The sequence below is a fragment of the Gracilinanus agilis genome, chromosome 2 (assembly GCF_016433145.1).
Source record: "Gracilinanus agilis isolate LMUSP501 chromosome 2, AgileGrace, whole genome shotgun sequence".
NCBI classification, from domain to species: domain Eukaryota; kingdom Metazoa; phylum Chordata; class Mammalia; order Didelphimorphia; family Didelphidae; genus Gracilinanus; species Gracilinanus agilis.
This window is the reverse complement of record NC_058131.1, coordinates 32,165,735-32,179,554: the sequence shown is the minus strand read 5'-3', so window position 1 is coordinate 32,179,554 and position 13,820 is coordinate 32,165,735. Positions and strand designations below refer to the sequence as shown.

The 13,820-nt window shown below is 38.2% G+C and overlaps 1 protein-coding gene across 1 annotated transcript in view; it reads right to left on the bottom strand.

Moving 5' to 3' along the window:
* The window catches only part of KCMF1 (potassium channel modulatory factor 1), a 130,400-nt gene extending 117,547 nt beyond the window's left edge, over positions 1-12,853 (bottom strand). Inside the window, exon 1 of the mRNA XM_044659305.1 lies at positions 12,758-12,853. Coding sequence (XP_044515240.1) covers positions 12,758-12,853 — 96 coding nt within the window. The remainder of the gene's footprint in view (positions 1-12,757) is intronic.
* Positions 12,854-13,820: the final 967 nt, after the last annotated feature.

Below are 13,820 nucleotides of genomic sequence, written 5' to 3'. Positions count from 1 at the left end.
GCTCTTTTTGTCCCATCCCCCGTCCTTACAGCTGCCATCACTGAGTCCTATCTTTTATAATAAATACAGAAGGAAAATGGGGTAGACACATCACTAGGGGATATGGACAGGATGAGAGCTGCTAAGAAGCTTTCCTAGGTCTTAAGAGAACTTGCCCAAGAAAACAGTATATCAAAAAATAGTTTAGACTTCGTAATCTAATTAACATTGTACATAAAATGAAAAAAGAAATCCTACGCAATATTTAGGCATAGGTATCTGAAGAGGTGCAAATTCAATTCAATTTTTTATCAGATTATTGTTGAATTAAGACCACCTATTAATTTCAGAGATGAAGAAATAGACCTAGGAAGGTTAAGCAATGTGCTCAAAGTCATACAATTAAATGGAAGAATCAGGACTATGTCTGAATGTCCAGCTTTCTTAGTTTGGGAGGAAGGGATGGAAGAATGAAGAGTAGTACAGATTGATAATTTAACGCAACATGTGTAGAAGTGCAGCAAAATACTTTACTTTGTATTCTAAAGCCCCACCCTTCAAAAGGTTCAGTGTCAAAGAATTAATTGTAAATCTAATTCAAATGGTTACAAAGCATAACAAAGCCAATGAGTGGTCACCAGGAGGGAGCTTCTAGTGTTGACAGAATGGCTTAAGCTGATCTACAATGTTTCCTTCACAGCTTCCTGAAACCACTTTCAGTCCCATACTTTGCCACATCATCATCACCCAATCTGACTTCCTATTGGTGACAGGCCATGTTTATTGTTGTAGGATAGATACTACACACATAGTTTTATTAAAATTGAATTTTATTAAAACATCCTAATCTTCAATTTACTTTTTAAAATAACAAAATTCTAATATGACCATACATGATGAATGATCCCTTGGGTTTCACTATCCATAGACATTCATTCATTTAAAAACCATTTATTTAAGGATCTATTGTGTACCGAGTGGCAGATTGGTGGTACAGTGTAAGATAGAGTACTGGCCGTGGAAAGAGGAAGCCCAAGTTCAACTCAAATCTTCCTGAGCCTAGCAAGTCATCTGACAATAAGTCCATTTCCCTATTTGTAAAATGAGGATAATAACAGCAGGTAACCTCAAATGAGATAGTACAGGTAAAGCACTCTGCAAAACCTTAATATGCTATGTAAATGCTACCTGTTATTATAAAAATGAAGCATAAATTTAGAAAAAAATATACCTGGCCTTCACAGAGCTTACAGTCTAGGGCAATGATGACGAACCATTTAGAGACCATGTACCCAAACTGTACCCTCACACCCAAAGTGAGCCCCCCAACTTACCCCAGACAGGGGAGAGAGGAAGTGCTCCCATTGGGCAGCTGGGCAGAGAGGTGGTTCAAGAGAGAAATGTCCTCAGGCGCCCACGAAGAGGGGGAAAAAAGCAGCCCCCTCCGGCACCTGTGCTGTAGGTTCGCCAATAACGGGTCTATAGGAGATGGGTAAGATATAAACATAACTATAGTGCAAATATCACCTAGTAAGTATATTTGGGGGAAGGAGGCAGGCCAACATCTAGAATGTTGGACCTGGAGTAGAGAAGATATGTGTTTAAATCCTGCCTCAAAAATTTACTTCGCCATTGTCTCCTATAACTCTTCCAGCTTCATGATCATATAAACTCTGAAATCACATTACCTCAGTACTCTCTGGGATAATAGTATCTACCTCCAAAGTTGTTCTAACATATATATGTGTTTACATATATATGTAAAGTATGTTATAAACCATAAATTGTTAGCTTTACATAATGCTAGGTTATCAGCTCTCTAGTCCTATGACTTCATCAGCAAAGGGAGCTTCTGGTATGGAGACCCTCTACACCAACACAGAAGTGGCAACTGTCCTATAGCATGGTTTTAGAGACTTGGGAGGAGCAACAGCCCTCTTAAATGATTGTTCACTCTGCCTCTCACAATCAGTAACTGAAAAATAAAAACCTTTTGGGGGTGGGGGGTGGGGGGGAGGTGGTGTGTGCCTGCTAAGACAATCATTTCAATAACTCAGCATTGGAAGGTATCTCTGAGACTAAATAGTCCAGCTAGATCTGAACAAGAACCATAAGAGGGGGGACCTGAGGCAGAGCATTATTAGGAAATTTTCCCTTAAATAAAGTCATTCACATCCTCCATTCCTAGCTCTACCTTTTGAGACCAAGCTAAACAAGTCTAATCCTTATTCCAGGATATAGCCCTTTAAACACTTTAAGATTGGTATCAAGGCTCCCCTGAGTCCTGTCTTCTCCAAGATAAGCATTTCCAGTCAGTCAACTTGATCCTTAGATGGTCTTTCCCCATATTGGCTGCTCTGCTCTGGGAACTCTGGTTTCTCAATGTCCTTCCTAAACTCTAGGCCCCTGAACTAAACACAACACACTTTTATTTATTTATTTGTTTGTTTTTAGGCAGAGAGGTTTGTACCTCCCCTCAAGGTAGCCTAATGTGGTAATCGCCTTCTGACTGCCAGACAATAGGACCCTAATGGCTCAGTGTGCTAGCAGTTCTCTGAAAACCTCAGTTCATTTTCAGAGGAATGACCAATCATGCCTCAACCATGATTGAGCTTGAAGTATTAGTGAGGCTTTTCAGGTGAAAATGTCCTGGTGGGTTCTAAACATGTGTATCTGGAGAACAGAAGAGATCCATGCTAGAGACAAAAGATGCAACAATCATCTGCTTGGGATGGCAGTTAACAATGATAGAAAGGCGGGGGCAGCTGGGTAGCTCAGTGGATTGAGAGGCCTAGAGACGGGAGGTCCTAGGTTCAAATCTGGCCTCAGACATTTCTCAGCTGTGTGACCCTGGGCAAGTCACTTGACTCCCATTGCCCACCCTTACCACTCTTCCACCTATGAGCCAATACACAGAAGTTAAGGGTTTAAAAAAAATGGAAAAAAATAATAATAATAAAAAAGAATGATAGAAAGGAGAATGCCAAAAGAATGTCAGGAATGCAATAAGGCACAGTAGACAAGGGCTGGGTATGGCATCAGACAAATCTTGATTCACACCCTTCTGTGACACTGATTAGCTGTATGTCCATGGGCAAGTTATTCTCTCTGTTCCTCAGTTTCTTCATCTGTAAAATGTGGATAATAATACCATATTTTATACTTCATATGGTTGTTAGGATGTTATAATGTGATGTATGCAAAATATTTTGCAAACCTTAAAAGCACTATATAAATACCAGCTATTTTTAAGGCAGAGAATATAAAGACAAAAGGAAGTAGATGAAGAAAAACTAGAAGAGAAGATTAGTGAAAATCTGATTGCTATCTTTAAGCATTTGACCTTAGGAAGGGCAAATAAAAGCCTATCTGGAGATATAGAATCAGCAAAAAAGTGTTAAAATTTCTGAAGCCAAGATAGGTCAGAGCAGTGGTAGGGACCAGCAATAATAGCAATGAGGTCAAGGAGGATGACAGAAAAAATAAAACAGGAAATATTTGGCAAATAAGAGGCCAACCAGTGACCTTAGGGAGAATAGTTTCAGAAATAGAGGCAGGGCAGGTTTTAGAAACATATAAGCAGTAGGTATAGACAACTTTTTTTCCAAAAAGCTTAACAAGTTAAGGACTGGAGAGAGAGATGGGCTAAAAGAGATCAGAGGAAGTCTTTCCAATATTATAGCTACCTCAGCAGAGTTTTAAGAAGATGGGAAGGTCCCAGGAGGGAAGGGAAAAAATGAAAAACATGAGAAAGGCAACTTGCAAGATCTTCAAAAAAGCAAGGAAGAATGAATCAGAATAAGAGACAAGAAAAAGTCTTATTGAAGAAGAATAAGGATAAATTTTCCTATAACATCAGAAAGAAAAGAGGATGGCTGATTATATTAATTTGAAATAAGAGAGATTTTCTCTACTAGTTCTACTTCCCTGAGATCAGGAGATTTAGGGAAAAGAAACCCAAATTCACCTTGAAAATTTTTCAGTCACATAGATTTCCTAGTCTCTATATTTCTAGTAAGGAAGAAATACAAATAGATTGATGGTTATTTGCATGGATAGGTTTTGTTTTGTTAAAGCTAGGTTGTCCAAATACCTTTGAGAAAAAAAAAGTTTCATCCTAGTCCTCAGGAGGAAAAACTCAAGAAGACTAAGTAAAAATACTAAGATGGAGGTAGTAACCAGAGTTAAAAGTCTTTCCAAGGCACATCAACATTAACCAAATACCTACATCCCAAGAGGAGCAAAGTGAGCAGCCAGACCTTTATACAACTCTGGAAGTGCTGAAAATTCCTATCCTCAGTTTAGGATGCATAAGCACCCCAAAATGATACAAATAAATCAGAAATAATAGGAACTTGGAGCCACAACCCATTCATTTTACAGATTATACTCTAGGTCCCCAGAGGTGAAGAGATCTGCCCAAGAACCCACATAGGGAGAGTAAGGAGGAGCTGAGACTTCAACCTAGTTTCTTAGACTAAAAACCCAAGCACCCTTTTCACCACAATACTTCTCACCTCCATTAAAGAACATTACAATTAGTGGGGTAGGATGAGGCTTACTAGAAAAGGCCAAAGAGTTATCAGGATAAATCTGTCAAAATAAAATGTTAAGTGATCTAGAATGACCTAAAATGATCTAAAAAGATGTCAGTCTGATGATTTTGTTTTATATACCTCCATTCCTGAAGACAACAGCCAACTGTCTAAATAAAAAGGTGGCTCAGATACCCCCAATATACTTTAAAGGTGGATTTCTGATGCCTTCTCACCTTTGGTAGCTCCCAACAGTCTGTAGAAAATGCCTTAGAAAAACAGAAGAATATTTCATTTTCTTTCTCTACTTCTAGTTGAATACAATGGTCTTCCAAAAAAATCTAACATATGCTTTCACAACATTTTACTTTTTCCTTTTAAAAGGAATATAGGACCACTTGGTCTACATAAAAGCAAATGGAACAAGTGCAGATTCAAATCCATTAGAGCTATAGCTATGGAAATCTGATTAACCTTAGACATAACAGAAAAAGGCTCTGACACGGATTTCTGCACAGAGAGAAAGGATCACAGTTCTGGAAGGATGTGATTCAATTCAGTGTTTGTGGAATGGAACTGTTTTTATCAAGAGCATCCACTCATTTTGTACATGAGCAAAGACAAACCCAGAAAGGTTTAGCAACTTGCATAAACAAAGCAAGTAACTGGAGGGTACCCAGACCTCTGCCTTGATTTCAGCATATCACAGCAAAAAGTCAGACCAGAAACGGTTTGATGACTCTTTTGTCCCATAAAAATGAATATTATTCCCATATCTACTGACAACATATATAAAACTTATTTTAGATGTCATATATAAATGAAATGAAAATTAGCTAGATTGCTCTTAATAAGACTTAATCAATGTTAAAGTCATTTTTTGGAAATTATTAAAATATCAAATAAAGTTATGATCTCCTTCTACAGTCAGCCTTAGCATGGTTACAACAATCCTTCCTCTCTTGCTATTTACCTTGCCTCTCTAGTTCTCACATCTAGTTTAAAAGTAGCAAGAATGGGAGTGGGTAAATTATTTTTTATACCAATGCTTAGACTAATCCATGCCTTACAAAAGAGTGATAGTGGAACACTGTAGGAGAAACTTTATATACAAACTTTTCCATATTAACAGTATATATATATATATGGCTAGCTAAACACAGAAGATCCATTTTCTGCCATATGGATACTTTCCCACATAGCTTTATGCATCTTCAAAGAAATGAAATGCAGAAAACTAAAATGGACACTAAAATTACTTACTCTCTTTTCTAACTAAACATCAATTTTTAAAAGGCCACATAAATATGACCAAAATTATTCTAAATGGCAATGTTTCACCATAAGTAGCAGAAAAAGAATCAATAACTGGGTTCCACTTTTGCCTTGCTTATTATTACATAGGTAGATGATCTATGGCAAATTATTTTCCATTCCAAGGTCTCAGTTTCCTCCTCTACAACAATGGATGAGATCATCTCTAAGGTCCTATCTATATCTAAAAAAAATAATGAGTCTGTAAGAAGTGACAGTCTAGGATATTATTTAAAGCAAGAAATGTATAATTAAGTAGAATTCTAAGGAGAATAAATAGGAAACACTAAAAATAATAAGCACTCTATAATTTATATAAAGTATATGTATGAATACTCTGTGTGAGTATATTTATGTGTATGTATGTAATTGATTTATGTATCCCAAATGTTAGGGTAATTGATTATTTTAAGTAATATATTCTTACTCTTGCTTTTAATATGTGTGTATATATATATATTTTTTTAGAAGAAATATTTCAATAATTGGTTTCCTTTTTAAGTTTCTATATTTTATTTTATGCATTTAGAAACAATCTTAGGAATTCATAGGCTTTACCAAACTGAAAGAGGGATCCATGACACAAAACAAGGTTAAGAGCAATTGATTTAATACTTTCCTACCAAAAATATAATTTCCCTAATTAACTCTTAAATTTAAGGTAAAGGAAAGGCTTTTTAAAAGGTAAAGGAAAAAGTTGCAAACAAACTTTTTGAAGCAGTAAATGCTTAAGCATGGTTCAAACACAATGGAGCAAAAAATTTTGATAAGATACCAGAAATTATTTTTAGGGACACTTGAGTATTTGTTGAATGAATGAATGAATGAATGAATGAATGAATGAATGAATGAATGTTAGTACAATTTACCAGGTATGGGAAATATGGAACAGTAGAAAGAGCACCAGCTCAGGGGTCAAAGGAACTGAGTTCAAATCAGCTAGCTGCATCACTTGTGTGATGCTGGACAAGCCACTCCCAGTTTCTTTCTCTGTAAAATGAGGGAATTGAAACAGATGGTCTGAGGTCTCCCCTTGTTAGATCTAGGATCCTATGGCAAAAGAAAAAAGAAATGTACACACTAGTCAATGAGAAAGGAGAGTTCAAAAAATAGAAGGCCACATTCTGCTCGGTTCTAAAAGAAAAGGTTTTCTTTCTTGTTTTCTGTTAACTTCTCCACTCAATTCAGATAAAACATCCTTGCTTTTTCCCTCCCTAACCTGAACATGAAGTTTTTCTAAAAGCTCTCCTCACAAACCTTTCCCAGGCCTGCCAGCCCACACAGGTCACAAAAGGCAAGATTTCATAAGAGCATATCTAAATGACACCTCAACTCACCTGTCCTAGGCAGACAGATGGAGCTGCTTAATGCAAACAGGATTTTTAAAAGTTGTAGCACACAAAACTTCAAAAAAAAGAAATAAAGCTTTGAACATGTCGATTATGAAAGGTTCCTGATCCCTAACTTAGAATTATACTAAGATAAAAGAGATGCAAACAAGAAATTTTAGTGGAAAACAACTGTCAAAGACTGCCCTAAGAGTTCTCTCATCAGCTCAGTGTTCAATTGCCTTCAAAATTAAAGTTCTCTAACTCTAATGTGAAAACAGTGGCTCTCTCTCTCTCTCTCTCTCTCTCTCTCTCTCTTCCCCCCCCTCCCCCTCCCTCCTAAGTTCTATTTAGCACCCCCAGGAAATCTCTGAAGTATTCATTCTCTCTTCTCCATTTTCACTTCCCCCACCCTAGTCCACACCCTTACCTCTGCCTGGTACTGCAACAGTCTCCAGAGTTCCTTAATTCCAGTTTACCCTACAAACTGGTGGTGTCTGTAGAACCTTAAATTACAGGTTTGATGAGAAACCACCACTCGATCTTTAAGAGACTGACATAATTTCATATTTATATATTCTCCACAAATAATGTCCAAACTCTTTAGAGTACCATTCAAGCTTCCCCATGCTTGTGAACCAATCTTTCTTCCTTTTAACTCTCTTCTGGCACACTCAGCTAGATGTAAATTGGGTTCTTTAGTTTGTATAACCATGTTCAAAATGATCCATGGGCCTGGAATACCCTTCCCCACCCCCCCCCTTCTGGGCTACACCCATCCCACTGCAGTGCTTCTAGGACCCAGCAAAAAGCCTCCAGTAAACTACTTCAAGTCTCTGACAGGGCCTTCTCTCCAGTTCCTTTCTCCACCCCCTTCAAGACTGTGACTGTATACTACACATTTGTATCCTTTCTAGAAACTAGGTAGATGCTCAATAAATATTTTGAATGATATCACTCAAGCTTCTGTTCTGTTAGAAGATAATACTACTGACCCACGATTGTTAGGAGATGTTGCTTTTCCCAGTAAAAGTGCTAAATTTGTGCCAATCTCACAGATTGTCTCTTCTAATCTACCTTAAGACAAATGGCACGCATCAGATAGGATAGGATGGCTGGCTGGGGTTAGAATTCTAGTTGGCAGCCATGGAACAGTGAAATCAGCTGATCTCAAATGAAAGACTGTACCTACAACTTTGGCTTCCTTCTTATTGCTCAATGAGACAACACCTAAAGCAAATACTACTGGCCTTATTTTATCTATACACACAGTGTAACCTCCAATTTTGAGTGTGTCAGGAACAGAGACCCGAAGGATCCAAGATCAGAGGTTCATAGACTGAAACTTGAAAGGGATTTTAGAGGCCATCCGGTACCATACAATTATTTTATGGATATGGAAACTGAGGTCCATATGGAGAAGTAATGAGCTCAGGGTTACACAGGAATTAAATGGCCAAGCTGAGATCTGAAATCAAATTCTGATTCCAAATCTACCACCTTTTTCTATTTCCCCAAGCGCCTGTGGTAGTGCTTTATAAATAAAATCTCCTTAATAACTGCTTAAATGAAATCAAAATTGTCTATAAGGGACTCCAGTAGCATAGCAGGCACGGGATAGCACATACCAGCTATGTGATTAAAGGCCAGTCATTAAGACAAGTGAGGAATGGAAGGAGTATTTCCCTCTGGAGTTCCCACACTAATTAAATCATCAGTGAGGACCACTCCCTCAATAGCCCACCCCTCCAAACAAATAAGCCTGGGTAATTAACATATATGCAGAAATTGCTAGGCCCTAGGTATTCAAAGAGTCCCAGTATAGTAGGGCCAGAAAGGCCCTCAGCTATCTCTCACACCAATTTTATAGGAGGAAAATACCTTGCCTTAGGCCAACAATGCAAAATAAGACAACTGAGCAGAGTGGAGTGGGCTAGTCGGCTCAGTACCAAGCATCCTTTTGGGAATAACCCAACAATTTCTAAAGCAAGATTCTTAACTTGGGCTCCCTGAAGGTTTTGCTTTGTTTTTAACATTTTGATAAATGTAGTTGAATACAATTGGTTTTCTTAGTAATCCTACGTGTTTTATATATTTAAAAACACTGTGGAAAGGGGTTCACAAGCTTTACCAGCCTGCCAAAGGGATCTCAGGGCACAGAAAAGTTTAAGGATCTCTTAAGGAGTGTTGGAGGCGTTATTATCTGAGGTAAATCCGCGGCCCCCCACCCCCAAAGGCCTGGAGTCACATTTCCACTCAAAAACACACTCTAGGACAGCTAAGCACAGAATTCCATCCCAACAACATTCCATCAAACCTATGAACCTCCTATGTTTAAGGACCTGCATCTACAACTGATTCACCTCCCAGAGACCACTCACCCTCCCTACTTCTCCATTCCCACCCCCAACCCCTCACACCTCATTGCTAACACTAGTTTCTGAACAAGTCCTCTGAAATGCCCTGGGAATCCTCACTCCTATCCCAACTGTATACATTCCCCTGAACTGCTGGTGGTAATCCCTTATTCTACAGACAAATTCCAGGTTATGGTGAGTTCCTAAACATAATAATTACTACATCATCTCCAAATTTCCCTGAAATTATAAAAAACAATCCGGGCAAATAGTCACGAGTCTTACAGACTTCTTGAAGAATACCTGTGCTTTCCCATTTAATATTATTATAAGTAAATCTGAAGACTAAGGGAATTAGGTACATATTTAGAAAATGAAAATCATGTACTCTAGCAAAACACTGAAATACACAATTCACTTCTTAAATAACAGGAATTTTATTTATGGTCTAGGATCCCCAAACCTTAAAAAGCTGAAGTTTACATGACTGGTTTTTCTGTAGCACTGATATTTCCAGTATAAACAGCACATATATTGCTACATGAATCAGAATAGATTCAATGTCCTAACTACTTAAACATCCACTCAAAATAGTTGTGGAAGTTTAGCCATCCAAATTTGGCAAATCTGTACTACCAATTTAATAAAGCTGTATAGTATAAATGGGAAAACTAAGAGATTAAGGAACCATTTGCCTGGCTTAAAGGGTACCAGTGCCAATCTAAAGCTTTTGAATGACCCTTCTAAAAGGTCAAAAAGCAAAAGCTACACTGATGAGTTTCTGTTCTGTAAATCTGGCAGCTATACCCAAATAAAGTTCTTATTATGTCTTGCCTTTTCCTCTAAAGATATAGAACAATTGTTTTCCCCCTCAAAGTTGAGTCCCTTCTTGTTGGAAAGCTGGAGCTTCCTCTCAATGAGTTCAGTCTCCAAGTAAGGCCGAAGACACTAGGGGTCATAGCTCTGCCAGGTACACCTAGGGGGACATACACACAGGCAGACAGCTTCAACAGAAGGTTTCTATTACTTGGAGACTAAGCTTGAAGCAACATAAAATCAGAACCAATGATGTTTCCACCCCCACCCACCCCCCCTGCAATCATACAATCCAATCTGGGGGGGGGGGGGTCAACTTAAATCTGAGCCATGATTTAATAACTCTTAGCGTCCAAAGGATGAATATAATCTCAGTAACTAAACTTAAGAGTTTGATACTGATTTTAAAAACAAGTTGGGGATGGAGAGGGAGGTGGGTGGCCCTAAGTAGTACAATGGATAGAGAACCAGACCTGGAGTCAGAAGGACCTGGGTTCGAATGTGACCTCAGACCTAGCCAAGTTATTCAACCCCCATTGCCTAGCCCTTACCAATCTTCTGCCTTGGAACCAATACATAGGATTGATTCTGATGGAAGGTAAAGGTTTAAAAAAGTACAAAGTTAATATTTTTTCCACATTAGGCAAAGTGTTTATAAACAGGAATCATCAGAAGAGATTAATTTTTAATGTTGGTCTTGCAATAAAAGTTCTCAAAAGAAAATTTATTTAGTTTAATATTTTTTCAGTAGTGTAACCTAGTAGACAGCCTTGAGTTCAAGTCTCACCTTTGACCCACACTGACCATAGACGAAGTCACTTAAATTCTCTTAAGACTCTAAAACAGCTGAGTACTCAACATGGTATAGATAGAGGAAGTCTTCTCACCTGGGAGTTCTTAGAACAATGAAATTCTAGGTCTGGTCCCTATCCATAGTTTGTGTAAGGGCATGGGTAGGGGTAGATGTGCATGAGTGAAAAAGAAAAGGAGATGAAAGGAATGGAGAGTATAAATTGCCTCTCCCACAGAAGGGAGAGGGAAAAGAATGTAATACCGTATTGGACTGGGAATCAAGAAGGGCTGAGTTCAAATGCTGCCTGAAACATTTTGGGGCTGTGTGACCCTGGGCAAATGACTTAACCTCTCTTTGCCTGATGAACAGGGTAGACTGGATGGCCTTACAGTTCTGTGAAATTGAATAAGTTATCAAACAGTGTCACAATCTCAAAACACTAGGAATCAAGGGCATAACAATTGTTTATTTCTATGTCCTCCAAGTGCTTAAGTCCAGATACTTCTGAATAGTATATGCCTACTACATGCCTGGGAATGATACAATCGAGATGGTAATGTAGTTTTCTCTCTAGTTGATGCTGACCAATGCAAGTACAGTACAATATCATTTCATTTTTGCCTAATAAAAATATTGAATTATTTTATTTACTAAACCAGTGATGGGCAAACTATGGCCCCGGGGCCAGATGTGGCACCCTGAAATGTTCTATCCTCTGACAAGTACAATGAGTAGGATACAATACAATGAAACTTTGAAAGAGTTGCCTTACTATACTAAACTATAACAAAAAGAAGATTCATGTGATATGTGAAAACTATTTTTCCTTTCTTCTATTCCAAATATGTCCAACAGAGTATTTAATAGTGACAAATATGAAATATGTCATGGACAAAAAGAATAGAGAAGAAAGTGCCTTGCCTGGGAGAGCAGGGTAGAGCTGTGGAAAGGTGTTAGGTTGGAGGCAAAGAACCCAAGATAGGAGTCCTACTTTCTACTACTTAGGGCCTAAGTGACTTGCCCTTTTTGAGTCTTGTTTCCTCATCAGGGAGTAGGACTAGATGATTTCTAAGGTCCCTTCCAGCTCTAAAGCTGGAGTCCTAGGCTGGATGATACTAAATGCATAGATTCCAGGAAAAGTACTGTTGGTGCCCACCTTGTGAAAAGGGCCAATGTTTCTCATCATTCCAGTCTCAGGATAGCACGGCTTCACATCTGTCTACAATGACAACTCTGTTCAGGTAGGGGCTTTCACAGAATCCTAGATTTACAGATGGAAGGGCTGTTAGAGGTCAACTAATGCACCCTCTCATTTTACAGTCTAGGAGGATGGGAGCAAAAACTCCTCACTGAAGGAGAGGGAGTGGGCTGGTAAATAAATGCTAGTGACAGAACTGCTGGCTTCCCTCCTGTCCCAACTCACATAAAGCATCTGTGAACTGAATTAGCAACTCCTGCCCTGAGAATGAGCCTAAAGCTTCTCCTCATTCAGAGGAAATGGTTCAACCTTCAGCAGCACTTCAGCTTTTAACAGAAGAGCTTCCACTTTCTATCCTCTCCAGTGGACACCACCAGAGCAGGAGAGCAAGCAACAAAGACCTAAGCAGGGAGTATCACCTGCTCCACCAAGCTCACCTTCACATTCCCATGGAGTTCTATTCTCATTAGCTGTTCAAAGGTCACTTGTGCTCCAGGGAACTCTTTCTCCTTTGTTGTTTCACCAAAGGACATACTACATTAAGAGGTATGGCATGTATAAAGCCCTGAGAGGAAGAGAGATTTATCTTTAGGCTTCCCTGTTTACCAAAGATAAATGGCTTCACTATAAAGTCTCACATTCAGCAAAATGTTTAGAGTGGGCATTAAGACAAATGGTCAGAATGATGTCAGTAAATGCATACAGTCATTCGAGCCAAAAAGGAAGCAGCTATATATAAATGGAAGTAAAGCTTAACAAACTTATTACAATCAGCAATGTTCAAATCTTTATATCCAGCTCTGGGCTTCACACCTTTACAGGAACAGAAGAGCCAGAAAAGATTCAGATAAAGATTAATAGGTTGAAAAATTATAGCAGTAAGAAACAGTGGAAGAAAATGGACTTGTTCTAAGGAAGAGGAAAGGAGACAACTTCAAGCATCTGCATTAGAGTGAGAGCATCATATCCAAATTTACTCATGGACTAAAAATCTTATCAGAATACTAGCACAGCCTGAATATTTCACAAAACCTAATCCATAAAAATCAAAGATAATTTTTAATGAGTGTCATGTTTAAAAATGTTCTGCAGCTACATTTAACACTCAGACTTTAGAATACTGAGGCCCAAAGAAGCAGGAACTGGGTATTTTTCAATGATAAAATATCCATGGACAAATTAATTAATAAGATATTATCTTTCTAAGGAGGATATGGTGTTAATTACTTTTGAAACATAAGAGGCTAAAATAAGGAGTTTCAATCTTTAAAATTGCAATGATATTAAAGAAAATCAAAAGTTATTAGACTTTCATAACTGGTTCTTCTGGAAAAGACCAAATGAGTGAAAATGGGTTAAGTTGCAGATAAGTTATTTAGTTGAGACATAAGGAAAAATGACAGGAGAGTCTTTAACACTAGAAAGATTACTGGGAGAGCTGAAATCAATCTTCTCTTGGAATATCTTTAAAAATAGTCCTGCCTAAAGCAAGGGGAATGG